The sequence below is a fragment of the Bufo gargarizans genome, chromosome 2 (genome assembly GCF_014858855.1).
Source record: "Bufo gargarizans isolate SCDJY-AF-19 chromosome 2, ASM1485885v1, whole genome shotgun sequence".
Taxonomy (NCBI): domain Eukaryota; kingdom Metazoa; phylum Chordata; class Amphibia; order Anura; family Bufonidae; genus Bufo; species Bufo gargarizans.
This window is the reverse complement of record NC_058081.1, coordinates 699,509,194-699,533,230: the sequence shown is the minus strand read 5'-3', so window position 1 is coordinate 699,533,230 and position 24,037 is coordinate 699,509,194. Positions and strand designations below refer to the sequence as shown.

Genomic DNA, 24,037 nt, shown 5'->3' with positions numbered 1-24,037 from the left:
GTGGTGTAGTAAAGAATACTCAAGGTCAAGAAGTCAGTAGTCGTGGCCCAGTGTATTATGACTCAGAGGTGGCCACTGCCTTAATATGCGTGCGGGAGCGCTGCCACTGCACTAGGCGCCCCGGCGTTTTTCTTTTGTTGTCCCTGAAGAACCACTGCTCCTAGTGGTGAAACGCGTCGGGCATCTATTTGTCAGGGTGGAACAGTAATAGATCCGAGGTTCCAGTGGCTGTGGGTCGCCCTTATAAGGGCAGGTGCCCGGAATACAGCCTGTTAGGGTTCTCCCAACTCACCACGACTAGTGTATGTAGGGATAGAACTTAGGCCGAGCAACCCACCTAAATACCTTTTAGGAAAGCGACCCTTGTCAAAAACCGCTGCCTGAACAATCGGAATCTATCTGTCGCGCCTGACACTTCTCTAAGAAAGCAGTGCAACACAAGCATTGTTTTAATACAAGTGTCATTATATTCTAAATATCGACAAAATAAAAGTTATGTTTTAAAATAACTATAATATAGGTACACTCAGCGCAATAATTATAGATGTGGTGGTGTAGGCTCACGTGGCGGTCTTGGTGGAAGCGGCGGCGAAGGAGGAATAGGTAGCCAACACAGATGTGTGTTATTTAGTATTTTTACATAGGGGTATTCCCCAAAATATTGGACATATAAATTAAAATAAAAGGAATAAGTGCACTTGAGTACAAGGATGGATGGTTGAGGCTGTTAGAACTGTCTATTCTGCACAAGGTACAGACAAGTGGGATCCAGGCCTGGTTCATTTTAATGAACGTGAGCTTGTCCACGTTGGCTGTGGACAGGCGACTGCGTCTGTCTGTAATGACGCCTCCTGCCATGCTAAATACACGTTCAGAGAGTACACTGGCTGCAGGGCAGGCCAGCACCTCCAAGGCATACAGGGCAAGCTCTGGCCATGTGGACAATTTGGAGACCCAGAAGTTAAATAGGGCAGAACCATCAGTCAGTACGTGTAGGCGTGTGCACACGTACTGTTCCACCATGTTGTTCAAATGCTGCCTCCTGCTAACACGCTCCATATCAGCACTTGGGGCCGGTTGTTGCATCAAGGTGACAAAGCTTTTCCACATGTCGGTCATGCTAACCCTGCCTTCTGAGGTGCTGGCGCTGACACAGCTGCGTTGGAGACCTCTTCCTTTTCCCCTGCCTTCGCCTTGTGCCTCCACTTGTCCCCCGGCGTCAGTCGGTAATGCTCTCAGGAGCGCGTCTACCAGCGTGCGCCTGTAGTCGCGCATCTTCCTATCACGCTCCAGTGAGGAAATTAAGGATGTCACATTGTCTTTGTAACGGGGATCCAGCAGGGTGGCCACCCAGTAGTCAGCACACGTTAAAATGTGGGCAACTCTGCTGTCGTTGCGCAGGCACTGCATCATGTAGTCTCTCATGTGTGCCAGGCTGCCCAGAGGTAAGGACAAGCTGTCCTCTGTGGGAGGTGTAGCGTCTGCGTCCTCTGTATCCCCCCAGCCACGCACCAGTGATGGGCCTGAGCTGCGTTGGTTGCCACCCCGCTGTGAACATGCTTCATCCTCATCCTCCTCCTCCAGTAGTGGGCCCTGGCTTGCCAAATTTGTACCTGGCCTCTGCTGTTGCAAAAAACCTCCCTCTGAGCCACTTCTAAAAGACTTGAAGCAGGCATTGGCTATTTGTTCAGTCCTATAAGCCTACCCATCCCATAACCTCCACCCCTCACCCTACCCCATATAAATAAACACACCACACCACTGCTTGGATTTAATCGGCCACAGCAGCCGTTTATTAAAAAAATACAACATAAATATAACATGAGTTAACCCCTGACGAGGGAGGTCCTAGAAGCCCCAATAACTTTATAAACACTGGAACACCTGCGTCTCCATCTTGCCCCCAGCCGTTGAACCGAGCTCGGAGGCAGCAACTGATGGACGCGTACTTAGTTCCTATCAGCTCCTCAATGAGAGTCCAGCCCCTCCCGCGGGGCCCTCCCATCCTCAGGTACCACCATATTTCACCACTTCAAGGACCTCCCCCGCCTCCACGACTGCCGCGACATATAACCACCCCAACCTCACAACCACCTCTTCCAATAGGGTCGGGCGGGTGGGCGATTCCGTCTCCTGGCCAGACTGCTCTCACTTCCGCCTCCTTCCTCCTTCTCTCCTCTGGCCACGCCCCCCGTCGCCCAAGCAACTCGCGCCTCACCTCCGCTCCCGCCCCCACTCCCCACTAACCCTTTCCTCACCAGTCCTGCCCAGCCAAGCCTCTTCATGGACGTCCTCCCCCACCGCTGCGCTCCTTGTCCGGACTGACTGGCCTGAAAGTGTTAGAGATGACCCCTCTTCCTCCTCCTCCTCCTCCTGGGCCACATCCTCTTCCATCATCGCCCTAAGTGTTTTCTCAAGGAGACATAGCAGTGGTATTGTAACGCTGATAACGGCGTCATCGCCACTGGCCATGTTGGTGGAGTACTCATAACAGCGCAACAGGGCACACAGGTCTCGCATGGAGGCCCAGTCATTGGTGGTGAAGTGGTGCTGTTCTGTAGTGCGACTGACCCGTGTGTGCTGCAGCTGAAACTCCACTATGGCCTGCTGCTGCTCGCACAGTCTGTCCAGGATGTGCAAGGTGGAGTTCCACCTGGTGGGCACGTCGCATATGAGGCGGTGAGCGGGAAGGCCAAAGTTACGTTGTAGAGCAGACAGCTGAGCGGCAGCAGGATGAGAACGCCGGAAGCGCGCACAGACGGCCTGTACTTTATGCATCAGCTCTGACATGTCAGGGTAGTTGTGAATGAATTGCTGCACCACCAAGTTCAGCACATGCGCCAGGCAAGGGATGTGCGTCAAACCGGCTAGTCCCAGAACTGCAACCAAATTTCGCCCATTAGTGCACACCACCAGGCCGGGCTTGAGGCTCACTGGCAGCAACCACTCGTCGGTCTGTTGTTCTATACCCCGCCACAACTTCTGGGCGGTGTGGGGCCTGTCCCCCAAACACATCAGTTTCAGAATGGCCTGCTGACGTTTACCCCTGGCTGTGCTGAAGTTGGTGGTGAAGGTCTGTTGCTGACTGGATGAGGAGGTGGTAGAGAAGGAGGAAGAAGCCAAGTAGGAAGAGGAGGCAACAGGAGGCAAAGAATGATGCCCTGCGATCCTTGACGTGCGCCAAACAGCTCTCCGCCTGAGTCCCAGCCGCCACTACAATTACCCAGTGTGCAGTTAGGAAGATATAGCGTCCCTGGCCATGCTTACAGGTCCACGTATCTGTGGTTAGGTGGCTAGGTGGGAATTTACGCTTTCTCTCCAATGTTTGTGAGATGGAGAGCTGAACGCTTCCGTGTGACATGGTGGAGATGCTTGGTGATGGAGGTGGTGGTGTTGGTGGCACATCCTCTGTTTGCTGGGCGGCAGGTGCCAACGTTCCTCCAGAGGCGGAGGAAGAGGTCGAGGCAGCAGCAGAAGAGGGAGCAGGAGGGACCTGAGCCCTTTCTTGGTTTTGAAGGTGCTTACTCCACTGCAGCCCGTCTCTCGCACGTAGATGCCTGGTCATGCAGGTTGTGCTAAGGTTCAGAACGTTAATGCCTCGCTTCAGGCTCTGATGGCACAGCGTGCAAACCACTCGGGTCTTGTCGTTAGCACATTGTGTGAAGAAGTGCCATGCCAGGGAACTCCTTAAAGCTCCCTTTGGTGTGCTCGGTCCCTGGTGGTGGTGGCCAGTAGCAGGCAAACTGTTTTGGCGATGGCTGCTCTGCTTTTGCACTCTGCTCCCTCTTTTACTACGCTGTTGGCTCGGTCTTACCACTGCCTCTTCCTCCGAACTCTGAAAGTCAGTGGCACGACCTTCATTCCATGTGGGGTCTAGGACCTCATTGTCCCCTGCATCGTCTTGCACCCAGTCTTTCTCCCTGACCTCCTTTTCAGTCTGCACACTGCAGAAAGACGCAGCAGTTGGCACCTGTGTTTCGTCATCATCAGAGACGTGCTGAGGTGGTATTCCCATGTCATCATCAGGAAACATAAGTGGTTGTGCGTCAGTGCATTCTATGTCTTCCACCCCTGGGGAAGGCCTAGGTGGATGCCCTTGGGAAACCCTGCCAGCAGAGTCTTCAAACAGCATAAGAGACTGCTGCATGACTTGAGGCTCAGACAGGTTCCCGATATGCACGCGGGTGATGTGACAGACCTGTGCGCTTTCTGCAGAAAACTGGGTGGGAGATAATGTGAACGTGCTGGATCCACTGTCGGCCACCCAATCGAATAGCGCCTGTACTTGCTCAGGCCTTACCATCCTTAGAACGGCATTAGGCCCAACCAAATATCTGTAAATTCTGGCAGCTACTGGGACCTGAGGTAGTAGGTTCAGTAGGTTGTGTAGCTGTGGCAGAACGGCCACGTCCTCTCCCTGCACCAGAGGCTCCACCAACACCACCACGACCATGACCGCGTCCAGGGTCGGCGCCACCAGTAAGGCGATTTAGGCAGTCGCCTAGGGCGCCATTTAGCAGGGGGCGCCCGTTGCTGTTAAAAAAAAAAAAAAGTTGGTTATATAAGTTCGGGCGGCCGGCCGGCGGCGCCCCTCATGCTGCGCCGCCTGAGCGGCGGAGGCTGAGCACTTGCCGCTCTAAAGAATCCTGCCTACTGTGTCTGCTCTGTGCTGTTGTTAATGTAGCGTGGCCGAGCTCTGTTCGGTCCGCGGTACAGGAGCTTTTGTTTCCTGTACCCGGCGGGACTGACAGGAAGTGCTCACTTAGTGTGCACTTCCTTTCAGTCCGGCCGGGTACAGGAAACAAATGCTCCTGTACCGCGGACCGAACAGAGCTCGGCCACGCAACACTAGAGGTGGGGGTAGAATGAGAGTGACGGGGGGGGTGGAATAATGAGAGTGACAAGGGGGGGAATAATGAGGGTGACAAGGGAGGGGGGGAATAATGAGGGTGACAAGGGAGGGGGGGAATAATGAGAGTGACAAGGGAGGGGGCATAATGAGAGTGACAAGGGCGGGGGGTGGGGGAATAATGAGAGTGACAAGGGGGGGTGGATTAATGAGAGTGACAAGGGAGGGGGGGATAATGAGAGTGACAAGAGAGGGGGAATAATGAGAGTGACAAGGGAGGGGGGAATAATGAGAGTGACAAGGGAGGGGGTGGAATAATGAGAGTGACAAGAGAGGGGGAATAATGAGAGTGACAAGGGGGGGTGGAATAATGAGAGTGACAAGGGAGGGGGGGATAATGAGAGTGACAAGAGAGGGGGGTGGGGGAATAATGAGAGTGACAATGGGGGGATAATGAAAGTGACAAGGGAGAGGGGGAATAATGAGAGTGACAAGGGAGGGGGGGAATAATGAGAGTGACAAGGGAGGGGGGAATAATGAGAGTGACAAGGGAGGGGGGGAATAATGAGAGTGACAAGGGAGGGGGGATGATGAGAGAGACAAGGGAGGGGGGGGATAATGAGAGTGACAAGGGAGGGGGGAATAATGAGAGTGACAAGGGAGGGGGGGAATAATGAGAGTGACAAGGGAGGGGGGGAATAATGAGATGACAAGGGAGGGGGGGAATAATGAGATGACAAGGGAGGAGGGAATAATGAGCGTGACAAGGGGGGGGGGATAATGAGATGACAAGGGAGGGGGGGAATAATGAGAGTGACAAGGGAGGGGGGTGGGGAATAATGAGAGTGACAAGGGGGGGAATAATGAGAGTGACAAGGAAGGGGGGGGGTAGAATAATGAGAGTGACAATGAGGGGATAATGAGAGTGACAAGGGAGGGGGGGAATAATGAGAGTGACAAGGGAGGGGGGTAGAATAATGAGAGTGACAAGAGAGGGGGGATGATGAGAGTGACAAGGGAAGGGGGGAATAATGAGAGTGACAAGGGAGGGGGGAATAATGAGAGTGACAAGGGAGGGGGGGGGAAAATGAGAGTGACAAGGGAGGGTGGGAATAATGAGAGTGACAAGGGAGGGGGGAATAATGAGATGACAAGGGAGGGGGGAATAATGAGAGTGACAAGGGAGGGGGGGAATAATGAGAGTGACAAGGGAGGGGGGGATAATGAGATGACAAGGGAGGGGGGGCAATAATGAGATGACAAGGGAGGGGGGGAATGAGAGTGACAAGGGAGAGGGGGGAATAATGAGAGTGACAAGGGAGGGGGGGAATGAGAGTGACAAGCGGGGGGGGAGAGTGACAGAGGAGGGAGGGGGGAGAGAGTGACAAAGGAGGGGGGGAGAAGAGAGTGACAAGGGAGGGGGGAGAAGAGAGTGACAAAGGAGAGAGGGGGGGAGAGAGTGACAAAGGAGGGAGGGGGGAGAAGAGAGTGACATGGGAGGGGGGGAGAAGAGAGTGACAAGGGAGGGGGGGAGAAGAGAGTGACAAGGGAGGGGGGGAGGACAGAGTGACAAGGGGGGGGGGGGGAGAGGAGAGTGACAAGGGAGTCCCCAGAGTCAGACCAAGAGCCAGACTACAGCCAGAGACCAGATCATCCTATTGTCCTGGTGGTAAGTGGACAATGCAATATGTTTATTATGTAATTGTTTAGTTATTAATACTACATTGGAAACTAATTTACCTCACATTTAGGGTCCATTCACACATCCGTGTGTGTTTTGCGGATCCACAAAACACGGACAGCGGCAATGTGCATTCCGCATTTTGCGGACCGCACATTACCGGCACTAAGGAATATGCCTATTCATGTCCGCTATTGCGGAGAAGAATAGGACATGTTCTATTTTTTTCAGGATCGGAATTGCGGATCCGGGTCCGCTATTCCGGATTGGGGCCCGATAGAAATGTATGGGTCCGCAATTCCGTTCCGCAAAAAGAGACAGCTACAAGAAGCTGGATTAACCCTAAGGGAAACATAGCAGTTCTTTTAATTTAAAAGCTGAGAAAGGGGTGGAACATGATATGGGCAGATCATCTGATAAGGCGGGGGGCGGCAATTTTTATCTTGCCTAGGGCGGCAAAAATCCTTGCACCGGCCCTGACCGCGTCCCTTATTAGATGTTTGCCTCATAGTTAGCTTTCACCAAGCAAAGTAAAAAGTGGTTGGGTCTGTTAAAAATAATTATCTGCCAATAAAAACCCTGATGTAGGATATTGCACTCAATTATTATTTTTTAAACTCTATATGACAGCGGTATTTGTGGCCTAAATTTCACAGTAATTTATGCACGTCTAATCCCAGATGTGCGGTATATCAGAGGTTTTTTTTAACCCCTGTAAGCAAAAGCCGTATTTCTGGCCTAAAATGAACAGTCCCTTATGCACCTATAATCCTACATGTGCACTATATGAAACAGATGTTTTTTTCACCCCAGTATGCCCCAGTATGAGAAAGCCGTATTTCTGGCCTAAATGTAACGCTCACTTATGCACCTCTAATCCCAGATGTGCAGTATATAAGAGGTTTTTTTTTTTAACCCCAGTATGCCCCAGTATGAGAAAGCCGTATTTCTGGCCTAAATTGAACAGTCACTTATGCACGTCTAATCCTAGATGTGCACTATATGAAACAGAGGTTTTTTTTAACCCTAGTGTCTCAAAGCAGTATTTCTGGACTTGCAGACATGCAGATATCCTGTGCTGGTGCACTATCGTTACATAAAATAGCTGCTGAATATGTATTGACTAACTGAAGGGAAAAAAGTTCATTTTCAGTAGTAGTTGGCTCAGGGCAGGCTTAAAACAATTGTGCATTGCACCCACAAAACACATTTGCTGTAGATCGCTGAGTAAAGAAGCAGTTCTTCATAAGCTTCCTCCCTGATCTCTCCCTCACAGCAGCAGCATCCTCTCCCTACACTAATCTAAGCAAAGTGACGGGCGGCGCTACGTGACTCCAGCTTAAATAGAGCCTGGGTCACATGCTGCAGTTGGCCAATCACAGCCATGCCAAAAGTAGGCATGGCTGTGATGGCCTCTTGGGGCAAGTAGTATGACGCTTGTTGATTGGCTGCTTCGCAGCCTTTCAAAAAGAGCCATACAGATCACAGAACCCTGAACCCAAACTTTTACGTAAATGTTCGGGTTCGGGTCCGGGTGCTGAAAACCCTAAAGTTCGGTACGAACCCGAACTTTACAGTTCGGGTTGGCTCAACTCTAGTCACGATAGCTACATTTTTCAAGCTGCTAAAAGTTTCCTAAAACTGGAGAAAATGGTTGGCACGGCAGAACATTACAATAGCTTTATATGCAGATAGAGTGCTCCAAGTGCTACCCCTGAGGAGAAGAATACTACTGAGGGTCTTAGTCAGAGAAATTCTTCTCATAGACAGCAGTGAAGCCTGTGGCTAAAATATCCACTAGATCTGCCCCACTAAGTGCTATTATAGTTCAAGTGTCTAGTAGTAGGGCTTAGTTCAGATCAGCACTGAAGGTTCTTTTAGTAACCTCCATCACTATTTGGCCCTGAAAAATCATGGACACCATAGTAGAAACCCAACGGACACAATAACGCTGTTGATGTCCATCATATGGTTACTTTTGTTTTTCTGTTCCCATAATGGACCAGAAAAAATAATAAAATTGCAAAGGAAATGTGAATGTATTCTTCAAAAAAGCTCAATCACATAAAAATGTGATATACTCCTAAAAGGGTAAAAACCATCTATCCTCCATTGCATCGCTCACGGCAGAACTGTCGTGTGTCAGTAGCTTTATGAAATTGGCTTCCGTTGTGAAGCAGCTTTACACAAGCCTGAGATCGTCATGCACAATGCTAAGCATCTGCTGAAGTGGTGTAAAGCACATCATCAGTGGAGCAGAGGAAACGAGTTCTATGGTAGGGAGTCACTACTCGCAATATGGTCTGGTGGATGAATCTGGGTTTGGCTGATGCCCGGAGAAGTGGAATGCAAAGTGTCCTGGGGCTGTTTTATATGGTTTGACCCCTTTATTTCCAGTGCAGGCTTAGCAGAAACAGCTGTCGCAAAATTGTTGCTTCCACCCTTTTGATACTTGTTTGGAGAAGAGTAGAAGACCATTTCTTTTTCCATTATGACCACCCCTGTGTGAGCTCCATACAGACATGGGGTAAGAAGAAATGTTCCCTTTAAGCCTTTGTAGCTAGGGGGGGGGGGGGGGGGGGTGAAGTTAGGGACCAGGGCGATGCTTCTTCTTAAATGGACAATCCCTTAGTGCCATATAATTTGCTATAATCATTTTGGGTAGTTATGGGTTTATGGCAACACCCCTGGGTCTAATGCAGATAAAGAGTTTACACCTGTAACCCCTGCTGTCATAGAGCAGCAAAGCTATTCATGTCAGTATCTCTGATAGCCTAGGGCAGAGAAAGGGTTATGTCTGTATTCTTGGTGGTCTAGGGCAGAGAAAGGGTTCATGTCTTCATCCTTGGTGGTCGGGGACAGCGAAACAGTCAAAGGGGTTGTCTCATCTGAAACAATGGGGGCATGTGACTAAGATATGCCGCCATTGTCTGATAGGTGCGGGACCCACCAATAGGACATGCACCTATATCGAGAATGGATATAGGCAAAGTGGTGGCTGGAGGACTCTGGTCCGGCCACCACCAAGCGCTCTCCCCATAAAAGTGAATGGGAGCGCACTGTGCATGACCGACCGCTGCTTCCATTCACTTTTATGGGCCCAACGGAAATAGCCAAGCCAGCGATCAGCTATTTTCGGTGGCTCCATAGAAATGAATGGAGTCTGGCTGCCCATGCGCCGTGCGCCCTCCACCACTTTCGGGGCTCCATTCTCGATATGGGTGCCGGGCCCAGCAGTGGGATCCGCAGCTATCAGATAATGGGGCATATCCTAGCGATATGTCCCCACCATCTGTGATGAGACAACCCCTTTAATGTCAGTATCCCTGGTGGTCTGGGGCAGATAAAGTGTTAACCATACATATGTATTGTCTGGGTGGGTTACTCACCCCTTTCAGGGTTGTCGCTGTAGCAGGAAGGCTGAGACTAGAAGAGACCAGCGGCACCCATTCCCCCTCTCACTGACTACCAAGGTTCCCCATTTCCCTCTCACAGACTTCTCCCCTTCCACAACCATTGCCCCCTATAATACTCCCCTCACCCACTACCTTTCAGGTAGCTTCAGTCAGTAGCAGGAAGGTGAAGACAATGGGCAGCACAGGATTTATTCATTTCAGGATCTGGACAGCGATCCAGAGGGTATCATGTGCAGGAAAAGATATAGGAAAGGGTTATCTCCAGTAAGAGCAGTCACACTACGGATACCTCGACTACAAAGGGCAGATACAATAGGAACATTTATAGCAGGGCAACATTTATCTCCCATGTACAGCAAAAGGGCTAGGTGAAAGATATCATGGGGTGGACATCATAAAGAGGGACCCCCAGCAGCGCAGAGTATTACAGGAAGAGAGTGCTGATCACAGGGAGTGTCCATGCTCATGCTAACCATTCTTAAAATGTCACAAGCCCAAGACCTGGTGCATTTACAACCCTTATGACACTTTCCTGCTGGCATCCTATAGTAATATGGTTCTATTGGGGCTTTGTATTAATCCTAAAGTAACCACAGAGAAGCATCATAGTCTGGTGATGACATGGAGAGGCAGCAGTGGTGTCCCCGGTGTGAGGTTAGTGGCAGTCTGTCACCATCCTGGAGTGCTATGAGGCTCAGCAGGGACGGCACATTAAGAGGACTCCTGGGCCGCGTGCACATGATGGAGAGGAGCGCAGGAGTCCTCTCAATGTCTTTCAACAATTGCACATAATATTCATGCAGTGCTGCTCCAGAGAACGCACAGGGAGGTGACAGTCCCTTTAAATACAACAATATATCACTTAATGTATAACCCCAGTCAGGGCCTAATCCGGGTGTTAACCCCGAAGGCAACCAGACCCCGACCTTAATTATATGTGTAAACCTAACCGTACATCACTCCATTCTTATATAGATGTGCTCAGTACTGTACACAATATTCTATCTATTACTGTGGTTGTCCCCTCTACACCGCTTCAGCTCTGCTATGTCTTATGCAGAGGTGCTCAGTACTATACATAATATTCTATATATTACTGAAGTCGTCTCCTCTACACTGCTCCAGCTCTGTGATGTCTTATGTACAGGTGCATAGTCCTATATATAATATTCTATGTATTACTAAAGTCATATCTGCTACACCGTTCCAGCTCTGCTATGTCTTATACACAATTGCTCAGTCCTATATATAATATTCTATGTATTACTAAGTCATCTTCTCTACACCGCTGCAGCCCTGCTATGTCTTATAAATAAGTACTCAGTACTATACATAATATTCTATGTATGAATAAATTCGTCTCTTCTACACCGCTCTAGCTCTGTGATGTCTTATGTACAGGTGCATAGTCCTATATATAATATTCTATGTATTACTAAAGTCATCTTTGCTACACCGCTCCAGCTCTGCTATGTCTTATACACAAGTGCTCAGTCCTATATATAATATTCTATGTATTACTAAGTCATCTTCTTTACACCGCTGCAGCTCTGCTATGTCTTATAAATAAGTACTCAGTACTATACATAATATTCTATGTATGAATAAATTTGTCTCCTCTACACCGCTCCAGCTCTGCTATGTCTTATGCAGAGGTGCTCAGTACTATATATAATATTCTATATATTACTGAAGTCGTCTCCTCTACACCACTCTAGCTCTGCGATGTCTTATTACAGGTGCATAGTCCTATATATAATATTCTATTTATTACTAAAGTCATCTTTGCTACACCGCTCCAGCTCTGCTATGTCTTATACACAATTGCTCAGTCCTATATATAATATTCTATGTATTACTAAGTCATCTTCTCTACACCGCTGCATGCTACTATGTCTTATAAATAAGTACTCAGTACTATACATAATATTCTATGTATGAATACATTTGTCTCCTCTACACCGCTCCAGATCTGCTATGTCTTATAGAGAAGTGCTCAGTACTATATATAATATTCTATGTATTACTGAAGTTGTCTCCTCTACACCACTCTAGCTCTGCTATGTGTTATACACAGGTGCTCAGTACTATACATAATATTCTATGTATTACTAAGTCATCTCTGCTTTACCTCTCCAGCTCTGCTATGTCTTATACTCAGGTGCTCAGTACTGTACATAATATTCTATGTATTACTAAGTTGTGAACTCTACACCGCTCCAGATCTGCTATGTGTTGTACACAGGTTCTCAGTACTGTACATAATATTCTATATATGACTAAGTCATCTTCTCCACACCGCTCCAGCTCTGCTATGTCTTATATACAAGTGATCTGTGATGAATACAATATTCTATATATTGCCAAAGTTGTCTCCTCTACACCTCTCCAGCCCGACTATGTCTTATATACAGATGTTCAGTACTATACACCCCATGTACTACTGTGGTTGTCTCCGCTACACTGCTCCAGCTCTGCTGTCTTATGTACAGGTGCTCAGTACTATACTGTATGTAATATTCTATGTATTACTAAAGTTGTGTCCTCTATACCTTTCCAGCTCTGCTGTATTTTATACACAGGTGCTCAGTACTATACATAATATTGTATGTATTACTAAGTTGTCTCCTCTACACCACTCCAGCCCTGCTATAGCTTATACACAGGTGCTCAGCAGTATACTGTATATAATATTCTATGTATTACTAAGTCGTGTCATCTACACAGCTCCAGCTCTGGGATGCCTTATACACAGGTGCTCAGTAGTATACTGTGTATAATATTCGATGTATTTCTAAAGTAATTTCCTCTACACCTCTGCAGCTCTGCTATGTCTTATACACAGGTGCTCAGTAGTATACTGTATATAATATACTATGTATTACTAAGTTATGTCCTCTACACCGCTCCAGCCCTGCTATGTCTTATACTCAGGTGCTCAGTATTGTATATAATATTCTATGTATTACTATATCGCCTCCTTTACACCACTCCAGCTCTGCTATGTCTTATAGACAGGTGCTCAGTACTGTACATAATATTCTATGTATTACTAAGTTGTCTCCTCTACACCTCTCCAGCTCTGCTATGCCTTACACACAGGTGCTGAGTCCTATATATAATCTTCGATATATTACTAAAGTCATTTCCGCTACACCACTCCAGCTTTGCTATGTCTTATATACAGGTGCTCAGTATTATATATAATATTCTATGTATTACTAAAGTCATCTCTACTACACCACTCCAGCTCTGCTATGTCTTATACATAGGTGCTCAGTACTATATATAATATTCTATGTATTACCAAAGTTGTGTCTTCTGCACCACTCCAGCTCTGCTATGTCTTATGTACAGGTGCGTAGTCCTATATATAATATTCTATGTATTACTAAAGTCATCTCTGCTACACCGCTCCAGCTCTGCTATGTCTTATACACAGGTGCTCAGTACTTTTCTGTACATAATATTCTATGTATTACTGAAGTCGTCTGCTCTACACCGCTCCAGCTCTGCTATATAATATCACAAGCGATCAGTACTGTACACAACATCCCATATATTGATAAAAATCATCTCCCTACGCTCCAGCTCTGCTATGTCTTATGTACAGGTGTTTATGTAATGTATTACTGCGGTAGTCTCCTTTACGCCGCTGCAGCTTAGCTGTGTCTTATACACAGGCACTAACCCTAACCCATATTGTATAGTGTAACCCTAATCCTAGATATGACCGGAGCATAAGCTTCTTTGTATAGATAATGTAACCCTAACCATATACGGCTCTGGCTCTACTATGTCTTATTTTTAACGTTGTTCAATACTATACATAATTATATGTATTCGTAATGTTGTCTCCTCTACACTGCTCCAGCTCTGCTGTGTCTTATGTACAATGACCTGCAGTGCACACATTATTCCATGTATTGCTAAAGTCATCTCCTCTCTACCACTCAAGCTCTGCTATGTCTTATACACAGGTGCTCAGAACTGTACACAATATTCTATGTATTACTGTGGTCATCATCAACCTACCACTTAAGTCATTTCCTCTACACTGCTCCAGCTCTGCTGCATCTTATACACAGTATTATTGTGGTCATCTCTTCTGTACTGCTCTTGCTCTGCTCGGCATTATACACAGGCGCTCCATATGTTACACAGTCCTCCATACGTGGTCTGCATGTTTGGTGGCACAGTCACTAGCCTTTTGCAATCTGCAAATTGTGTATTCCGGTAGTGTGCTTTTCGCCCTTTATTGGAAATGCTGTTTTGCTGAGAAGAATAGGACATTATTGTGGGGCTGTGGCACAGACATATGGATGTGGACAGCACGCGGTGTGGTGTCCGCATTTTTTGTGTACCTGTAGTAATGAATGGGTCTGCATGCAATCCGCAAAAAATGCAGATAGGATGTGGGCTGAAAATACGGTCATGTAAGTGCCCCCTAAAGATGTTCACAAGGAGACTTGATATCCTGTCAACAAGCATGACAACATCTTGAGCCAAGCCCAGCGATAAGAATCCCTGCTGAGCGGAAACTTCTAATTTATAAAAAAATGAGGCCCTGATGCCCCACCCCGTGACCCCCACCAGACCCCTCTGTCCTTTTCCAGGCTTCTCTATTCATCTGCAGAATACTGTGTCCTCAATAAACTAAACATCCCTTTCGCCTCCAATAGAACCCTCTGTCTCCTACAGATCCTCTTGTACCTGTTCAGACCCTTTTGTTGTCCTCCAGGCTCCACTATCTTCTTTAGACCCATTTGTGGTCCTTTAGACTCCTCTGTTCCTTCTAGACTCCTCATTCCTACTCCAGACTCCTCGGTACTCCTCTAGACTCCTCTGCCTCCCAATCTCCATTGCACTTCCCTACTCTTCTGTCCTCCTCCATACTTCTTCTGTCTATCTTCAGATCCCTGTTTTCGTCCTCAAGACTCATTTATTCTTCCAGATTCCTTTGTCCCCTCCTCTAGACCCCTTACTCCTCCAGACTTCCATATCCTCCTCCAAATTCTGTCCACCTTCGGTCTTCATACCCCTCTGTCCTCCTCCAGACTCCTCTGTCTTCCTTCATAGCCCTCTGTCCTTCTCCAGACTTCTCTGTTCCTCCACAATCTTCTGTCCTCCTCAAAAACTCTGTCCTCATCCCAACTCTTCTCTCCCCTCCAGTCCCCTTTGTCCCTTCAGACTCTTCTTTCCACCTGCAGATGCTTCTGTCCTCCAGAACCATCTGAGAGCATATCATTTCCCATGGGAACAAAGAATTGTGCATCCTTTTTTCCCCTGACATGAGCCATCAGGCCCAAAAGTTGGGAGACCCCCATAAATGTGAAATCTTTGGCCAAGTTTTCTGTAATGTATATTTGATGGTTTACTCTTAGATACAGTCAATCAATGTTCATCAAATCATTTAGGGAAAAGGAGACCACGAGAGGCCTGGTGCTGGGACTGTGCATGTGATACTCCAGATGGGGCAGGCTACTGACAAATAAGTAATGTAGGAGAATGTAATATTATGTATGTTGTCCTCCAGATTCATCTGTCCTTCCCCAGACCCTTGTATCCAGAGGGATTGTAGAAAAAAAATCACATCAAGACTGGATGTACATCTCATGGATGTCTCCTACACATACATATATGGACAATTCTGCACTTATAAAACAATGAGGCGCGTATGGACAATACCTCTGATGTATCACACATGTATGTACCACATCTCACACATCTCTGTACAACACCTCACGTATAAAATATGCATATACAATACCTTGCACTTGTATGTACAACCTGTATGTACTTTTTTGTGCACAAGTATGTATAAGGCTACTTTCACATCTTCCGTCATGATAATACAACCGCCTGAATCCGTTATGAATAGATCCGGTTGTATTATCTCTAAAATAGCCATGACGGATCTGGCACTCTTGTGTCTGAGAAAACTGATCCGTCTTGCTCCGCATCCCATGACGCACTCTAAAACGCAGCGTTTTTCTGTCCGGGATGGGAACGCAACCAAACGAAGCAGAATGTATTGACAATGAATGGGAGCAAAACGGAAACGTTTTCCTCCGGTATTGAGATCCCATGATGGATCTCAATACCGGAAAGGAAAAGCGCAGATGTGAGAGTAGCCTAACACCCCTATACATAACACATGCATGTTAAACAGCTTATATACAGGTGAAACTCGAAAAATTTAAATATTGTGCAAAGTTCATTTATTTCAGTAATGCAACTTAAAAGGTGAAACTAACATATGAGACTCATTACATGCAAAGCGAGATATTCCAAGCCTTTATTTGTTATAATTTGGATGATTATGGCTTACAGCTCATGAAACCCCAAAGTCACAATTTTGAGGTACCCTTGGCTTAGGTGGTATGGATTAATTAGCTGACTAGAGGGTGACACTTTGAGCCTAGAATATTGGACCTTTTCACAAAATTCTAATTTTAAGCTACAATAATGCAATTCCTTTTAATTTGCATTACTTAAATAAATGGACTTTTGCACGATATTCTAATTTTTTCGAGTTTAACCTGTATACTGTAACACATGTATGTCCAACTCATACGTACAATGCAATCCACAGCAATGTGACGAGACAAGGCATTATAAAATACAGCGGCTTCTCCCCACATCCCCCTCCTTCAATCTATTGGTTGTTTAGTTTGTCCTGTAAAACAGTGTATCGAGGGTAATTATGAAGTACATCAATAGGACCAGCGTCCCATCCTCCCCATCATCCTCATCATGATCCTCATCATTCTCCTCCTGATCATCATAATGCTCATCATTCTCTTCCTCCTCATCATCCTCCTCATCATTATCATCATCCTCCTCATTATTCTCCTCATCATCATCCTACTCATCATCATCTTCATCTTAATCATTCTCACCATCATCCTTCTCATTCTCCTCATCATTCTCCTCATTATCATCCTCATCATTCTCCTCATCATTCTCGTCATGATCATAATCATTCTCTTCCTCCTCTTTATCACCATCCTGATTTTTTACTTCATCATCATCATCCTCATCATTCTCCTCATCATCATCCTCATCGGTCTACTTATCATTATCATCCTCATCGTTTTCCTCCTCATCTTCCTCATCATTCTCCTCCTCCTCATCATCCTCATCATTCTCTTCCTCCTCCTTATCATGATCCTTATCATTCTCTTCTTCCTCATCTTCATCGTCATTCTCCTCATCTTCTCATCATCCACATCATTCACTTCTCCCTCCCCCTAATCATAATTTTCCTCCTCATTACCATTGTGGTGTGTGGTTCTCTCCAGTTTTTAATACGTGAAGAAATCATTTTGGTATTGGTACTGGTATTAGAGGGCATTCCCCCTGTCCCTATGTGGGGGCATGCTACATTTTGCCTGCAAATCGGGAAGAGCATGACCTGGACATAGGTTGGTGCCAGGCATTCATTTTGACAGTTTTAAAGAGGTTTTGGTGACACTTCTAAAAAAGGCCTAGTGCACAAAGGAAGAGCACACTGACAGGAGAGAAGCGATAATCGAGAGGAGCAGATACATGGCATGACCTAGACCTCATCACACAGGAAATATCATGACCGAGACCTCCACACACTGGACATTACACGATCGACCAATTCACACTCAACGAACAATACGTGACTGACACCTCCACACGCAGAACATTACATGACTGAGACCTCTGTACATAGGACATTACAAGACAGAGACATCCATATAGGATATCACATGACTCAGACCTCTACATAGCTGACATGACACGACCAAGACCTCCACATGCAGAACATTACATGATCAAAGCACTCTACACATTGGACATTACCTGATCAAGACTGCTACATAGGACATTACATGATCAAGACCTTCGAGATTTCCAAATAGCTGACATGACTGTGACCTCCACATACAGAACATTTCATGGCCAATATCTCTTGACATAGGAGTTGGACATTTCATGACCAAAACATCTATATAAGACATTACATGACTGAGACCTGTACATAGCTGACATGACATAATTGAGACCTCCACATGCATGATCTCTACATTGGATATTACATGACTGAGACCGCTGTACACTGGACATTACCTGTCGGATAAGACATTACAGGATCCAGATGTCCACATCAAACATAAAGGGAGAGATTTATCAAACTGGTGTAAAGTAGAACTGGCTTAGTTGCCCATGGCAACCAATCAGATTCCAACTTTTATTTTTCACAGCTCCTTTGGAATATGAAAGGTGGAATCTGATTGGTTGCTATGGGCAACTAAGCCAGTTCTACTTTACACCAGTTTTATAGATCTCCCCCTAAATGATTGAGACTTCCACATGTAGGGCATTATATGACTTTGACCTTCACACACAAGACCTTACATGACTGCGAACTTCACACACAGGACCTAACATAGTTACAAAGTACACAAACAGGCCCTTACATGATCAACACAACTACACAGTAGACATTAAATGACCAACATGAACAAAGAAGAGATTTCATGTCAGAGACCTGAACATACAGGACATTACATAACTGAGCCGTCCACACACGGACATTACATGACTGAGACCTCTACATATTGGACATTACATAACCAATACCTCCAGAAATATGACATTATATGACTAAAATGTCCATAAATAGGACTAACATGACTAAGAACCCCACACAGTGGACTGAGAAATCCACTCACGGGATATTACATGACAAGACCTCCACACAAAACTTCACATAACAGAGACCTCCATGCAAACACACATTTTATGATGGAGACCTACACTCGGTGCATTACATGACCAAAAACCTCTACACAAAGGACTTCACATGACTGAATTGACTGAAATGTGCACACACATACGACTTTGTGTGACATATACCTGCGCTCACAGGAGTGGGCTCATGGTGGTCACATATAGTTCACAGTGGATACTGTAATGTCCTGTGAAATTAATGGAGTATCTACACCTTTATACTCCACCTGACCTAGTCTAACCTTCCATAAGGTGGCCATGTACATTAGATATAAATGGGCCAAACCTGCTGGTCATACCCTTATGTCTATGGCGATGTCCCTACTCTCTCCAGATGGCAGATGTTGGGGGGGAAAAAAGGATCAGGCCTCTTGAATTGGACATGTCAGATTTTTTTTACCATAGGAGGTAAGTTACTACCAGAGGGGTCTAGTGATGACATAGAATAGGAAACAGAGGAGCCTTGATGGGGCAGAGGAATCTGGAGGTAGCAGGAACCTGAAGGGGACAGAAGAAATTGTAGGTTACAGAGGAGCCTGGGTGGGGTGGAGGAATCTGGAGTAACAGATTTGCCTGGAGGGGACAGAGAAGTCTGTAGAGGAAAGGGGAATCTGGACGGAATAGAGGGGTTTGAAGAGGAGAGATGGTTTGGAGGGGAAATAGGCTGGTTTGGAGGGGAAATAGGCATCTCGAGAAGTCTAGAACCGTGGAGGGAACAGAAGAATCCTAAGGGTATGGCGTCTGGAGGGGAAATAGGAATCATCAAATGAGTGGAAGAATCTGGGTAAAATCTCTGATTGTGAGAAGACCTGGAAGAAAGGTGCTCAGGGGAAGGTAGACATAGCTATATTCTTTTTGTGGGAGTCCTGAGAATGAGTGAAATGTATAAATGCATTGCACAAGGCATAAGGTTCAACCATCAATGGTTTGGAGGCAGACATGGTGGTGGGATAAGTCATTGCTATTGTTGACTGGTAGTGGATGTTGGTGATTTTAATTTAGTGTACAGTTTCAGCTGGCCATACATTTTAGAAAACTGCGGGCAGAATGCTTATTTTCTGGCATACACAAGCGCAGTCTATTTGGCTGAGCATGCATGTTTACTGCCATCAGGAGATAAGTGGCTGAGTATGTTCTGGGGAAGTGAAATATTAGGTAAGTTAAATCCAACATAACCAACGCTTGTTGGGCTTCAATCCTGCAAAATCAAGATCCTCAACAATTTTTTTCATGTGAATAGTCACATTCCTATGGATTTTTTTTAGAAGAACGTCATCTTCAGCTCTAAGTATCTTATACGCCCCTGGGTGCATGATGTTTTAATGCGGGTAGTGGATTTGACTGAGTCGACACCACTTCACCATAAAAAGGATATGATTTAATAACACAGACGTCGTCAGTCTCACATTTTCTACCCGACATGGGCTTCTCTGCAGGGTCTGACTGACTCGAAATAAGTTGGATGTGGCAGGAGGACAGAGACATGGAGAACCGTGAGCGTAACTCGGCACAGCTGTGATAGTGTCAGTCATCTGATAGAGATATCAAGTTTGGCAGCTCACCAGCCATTGTCCACACTTCAAAGGACCTATCCCACCTTGTCGCCCCAGGCGAAGAACGAGCCAGCATTGTCTGGAGGACCTTAGAGTATTTCATGCACCTTCAAAGCTACCTAGGATCAATGACAGCTGCAACTTTAGAATGGCAGAGCTTCCCCCCTCCGCTATCCCCTGGCATATTTTGTAGGATTTCGGTAGCATTTCATTAGATGAAATTGGCAGTAAATAGTTTTTCATCCAAATGCAATAAAAAATAAAATAAAATAATCTGAAATAAATCATGTAAAATAATATAGTAGCAGAGGTAAAGCGATGAAAGTGTCAGACTGGAGCAAACTGACTCTTACCTTCACTGCCACCAGCAGAGACATAGGAGACCACAGAAAGCCCGATACAAAGCATGCAAGCAATCCGAGGTGCCTGTGCCATTGGAAGCGAGCACTCCTGCCTGGATCTTTGGCCGTCTCTCTCTTTACAAGCTCACAGGATCACTGCGATACAGGCGCCAGCAAATCCTAAAGCACTTTAAAACCATTTTCTCACATACACATAGGCAGGCTGCAAGGAGGAGGAGGGGGCAGGCTGCCTGTCAAATGCTAGCAGCCAATTGTACTGAAACCCCTTCTCCATCTCACATCTGCTGCACCCCCCAACAGACGCACAGCGCAGCGGAGCGGACACTTTCTCACCTCTCAGATACCGGAGTGTATATGATAACACTGGGTCTCAGCGTGGACTGTACGGGAAGGTTAATCACCACTCTTACTGGTCATTTTCATTACATGGGGAGGGGTGGGAATGTTACCAAATCCATGTCTGCTAAAGCATTTGATACTGTGCCACATAAAAAATGGTACATTAAATGAGAATGCTTGGACTGGACTGTGTATCTGGGTAAAAGACCTGACTCTCACAGTCACTAGTGAGGTACCACAGGGGTCAGTATTAGAGGGGCCAGTACCATAGTACTGTTCCTGGCAGGTAAATGGTTTATTACAGAACCAAACATGACACATGAGTGGTTTACTATAGCACTGTACCTGACAGGTGAGAGGTTTGCTACAGAGCTATACCTGACAGGTGAGTGGTTTACTACAGAGCTATACCTGACAGGTGAGTGGTTTACTACAGAGCTATACCTGACAGGTGAGTGGTTTACTACAGAGCTATACCTGACAGGTGAGTGGTTTACTACAGAGCTATACCTGACACGTGAGTGGTTTACTACAGTGCTATACCTGACACGTGAGTGGTTTACTACAGAGCTATACCTGACAGGTGAGTGGTTTACTACAGTGCTGTACCTGACAGGTGAGTGGTTTACTACAGAGCTATACCTGACAGGTGAGTGGTTTACTACAGAGCTATACCTGACAGGTGAGTGGTTTACTACAGAGCTATACCTGACAGGTGAGAGGTTTACTACAGAGCTATACCTGACAGGTGAGTGGTTTACTACAGAGCTATACCTGACAGGTGAGTGGTTTACTACAGAGCTATACCTGACACGTGAGTGGTTTGCTACAGAGCTATACCTGACAGGTGAGTGGTTTACTACAGAGCTGTACCTGACAGGTGAGAGGTTTACTACAGAGCTATACCTGACAGATGAGTGGTTTACTACAGTGCTGTACCTGACAGGTGAGTGGTTTACTACAGTGCTGTACCTGACAGGTGAGTGGTTTACTACAGTGCTGTACATGACAGGTGAGTGGTTTACTACAGAGCTATACCTGACAGGTGGGTGGTTTACTACAGTGCTGTACCTGACAGGTGAGTGGTTTACTACAGAGCTGTACCTGACAGGTGAGTGGTTTACTACAGAGCTATACCTGACAGGTGAGTGGGTTACTACAGAGCTGTACCTGACAGGTGAGTGGTTTACTACAGTAATGTTCCTGACAGATGAGTGATTTACTACAGCGCCATACCTGACAGGTGAGTGGTTTACTACAGAGCTATACCTGACAGGTGAGTGGTATACTACAGAGCTGTACCTGGCAGGTGAGTGGTTTACTACAGAGCTGTACCTGACAGGTGAGTGGTTTACTACAGAGCTATACATGACAAGTGAGTGGTTTACTACAGTGCTGTACCTTACAGGTGAGTGGTTTACTACAGAGCTATACCTGACAAGTGAGTGGTGTACTACAGAGCTGTACCTGACAGGTGAGTGGTTTACTACAGAGCTATTCCTGACAGGTGAGTGGTTTACTACAGCGCTGTACCTGACAGGTAAGTGGTTTACTACAGAGCTGTACCTGACAGGTGAGTGGTTTACTACAGAGCTATACCTGACAGGTGAGTGGTTTAATACAGCGCTGTACCTGACAAGTGAGTGGTGTACTACAGAGCTGTACCTGACAGGTGAGAGGTTTGCTACAGAGCTATACCTGACAGGTGAGTGGTTTACTACAGAGCTATACCTGACAGGTGAGTGGTTTACTACAGAGCTATACCTGACAGGTGAGTGGTTTACTACAGAGCTATACCTGACAGGTAAGTGGTTTACTACAGAGCTATACTTGACAGGTGAGTGGTTTACTACAGAGCTATACCTGACAGGTGAGTGGTTTACTACAGAGCTGTACCTGACAGGTGAGTGGTTTACTACAGAGCTATACCTGACAGGTCAGAGGTTTACTACAGAGCTATACCTGACAGGTGAGTGGTTTACTACAGAGCTATACCTGACAGGTGAGTGGTTTACTACAGAGCTATACCTGACACGTGAGTGGTTTGCTACAGAGCTATACCTGACAGGTGAGTGGTTTACAACAGAGCTGTACCTGACAGGTGAGAGGTTTACTACAGAGCTATACCTGACAGATGAGTGGTTTACTACAGTGCTGTACCTGACAGGTGAGTGGTTTACTACAGTGCTGTACCTGACAGGTGAGTGGTTTACTACAGTGCTGTACATGACAGGTGAGTGGTTTACTACAGAGCTATACCTGACAGGTGGGTGGTTTACTACAGTGCTGTACCTGACAGGTGAGTGGTTTACTACAGAGCTGTACCTGACAGGTGAGTGGTTTACTACAGAGCTATACCTGACAGGTGAGTGGTTTACTACAGAGCTGTACCTGACAGGTGAGTGGTTTACTACAGTAATGTTCCTGACAGATGAGTGATTTACTACAGCGCCATACCTGACAGGTGAGTGGTTTACTACAGAGCTATACCTGACAGGTGAGTGGTATACTACAGAGCTGTACCTGGCAGGTGAGTGGTTTACTACAGAGCTGTACCTGACAGGTGAGTGGTTTACTACAGAGCTATACCTGACAAGAGAGTTGTTTACTACAGTGCTGTACCTTACAGGTGAGTGGTTTACTACAGAGCTATACCTGACAAGTGAGTGGTGTACTACAGAGCTGTACCTGACAGGTGAGTGGTTTACTACAGAGCTATTCCTGACAGGTGAGTGGTTTACTACAGCGCTGTACCTGACAGGTGAGTGGTTTACTACAGAGCTGTACCTGACAGGTGAGTGGTTTAATACAGCGCTGTACCTGACAGGTGAGTGGTTTACTACAGAGCTGTACCTGACAGGTGAATGGTTTACTACAGTGCTGTACCTGACAGGTGAGTGGTTTACTACAGTGCTGTACCTGACAGGTGGGTGGTTTACTACAGTGCTGTATCTGACAGGTGAGTGGTTTACTACAGAGCTGTACCTGACAGGTGAGTGGTTTACTACAGAGCTATACCTGACAGTTGAGTGGTTTCCTACAGAGCTGTACCTGATAGGTGAGTGGTTTAC

General features: G+C 46.3%; 1 protein-coding gene across 1 annotated transcript in view; it reads right to left on the bottom strand.

Annotated features, from left to right (window-relative positions):
* The window catches only part of EPHA8 (EPH receptor A8), a 94,898-nt gene extending 74,175 nt beyond the window's left edge, over nt 1–20,723 (bottom strand). The window contains exon 1 of the mRNA XM_044278570.1: nt 20,619–20,723. Coding sequence (XP_044134505.1) covers nt 20,619–20,700 — 82 coding nt within the window. The 5' untranslated portion in view covers nt 20,701–20,723. The remainder of the gene's footprint in view (nt 1–20,618) is intronic.
* Nucleotides 20,724–24,037: the final 3,314 nt, after the last annotated feature.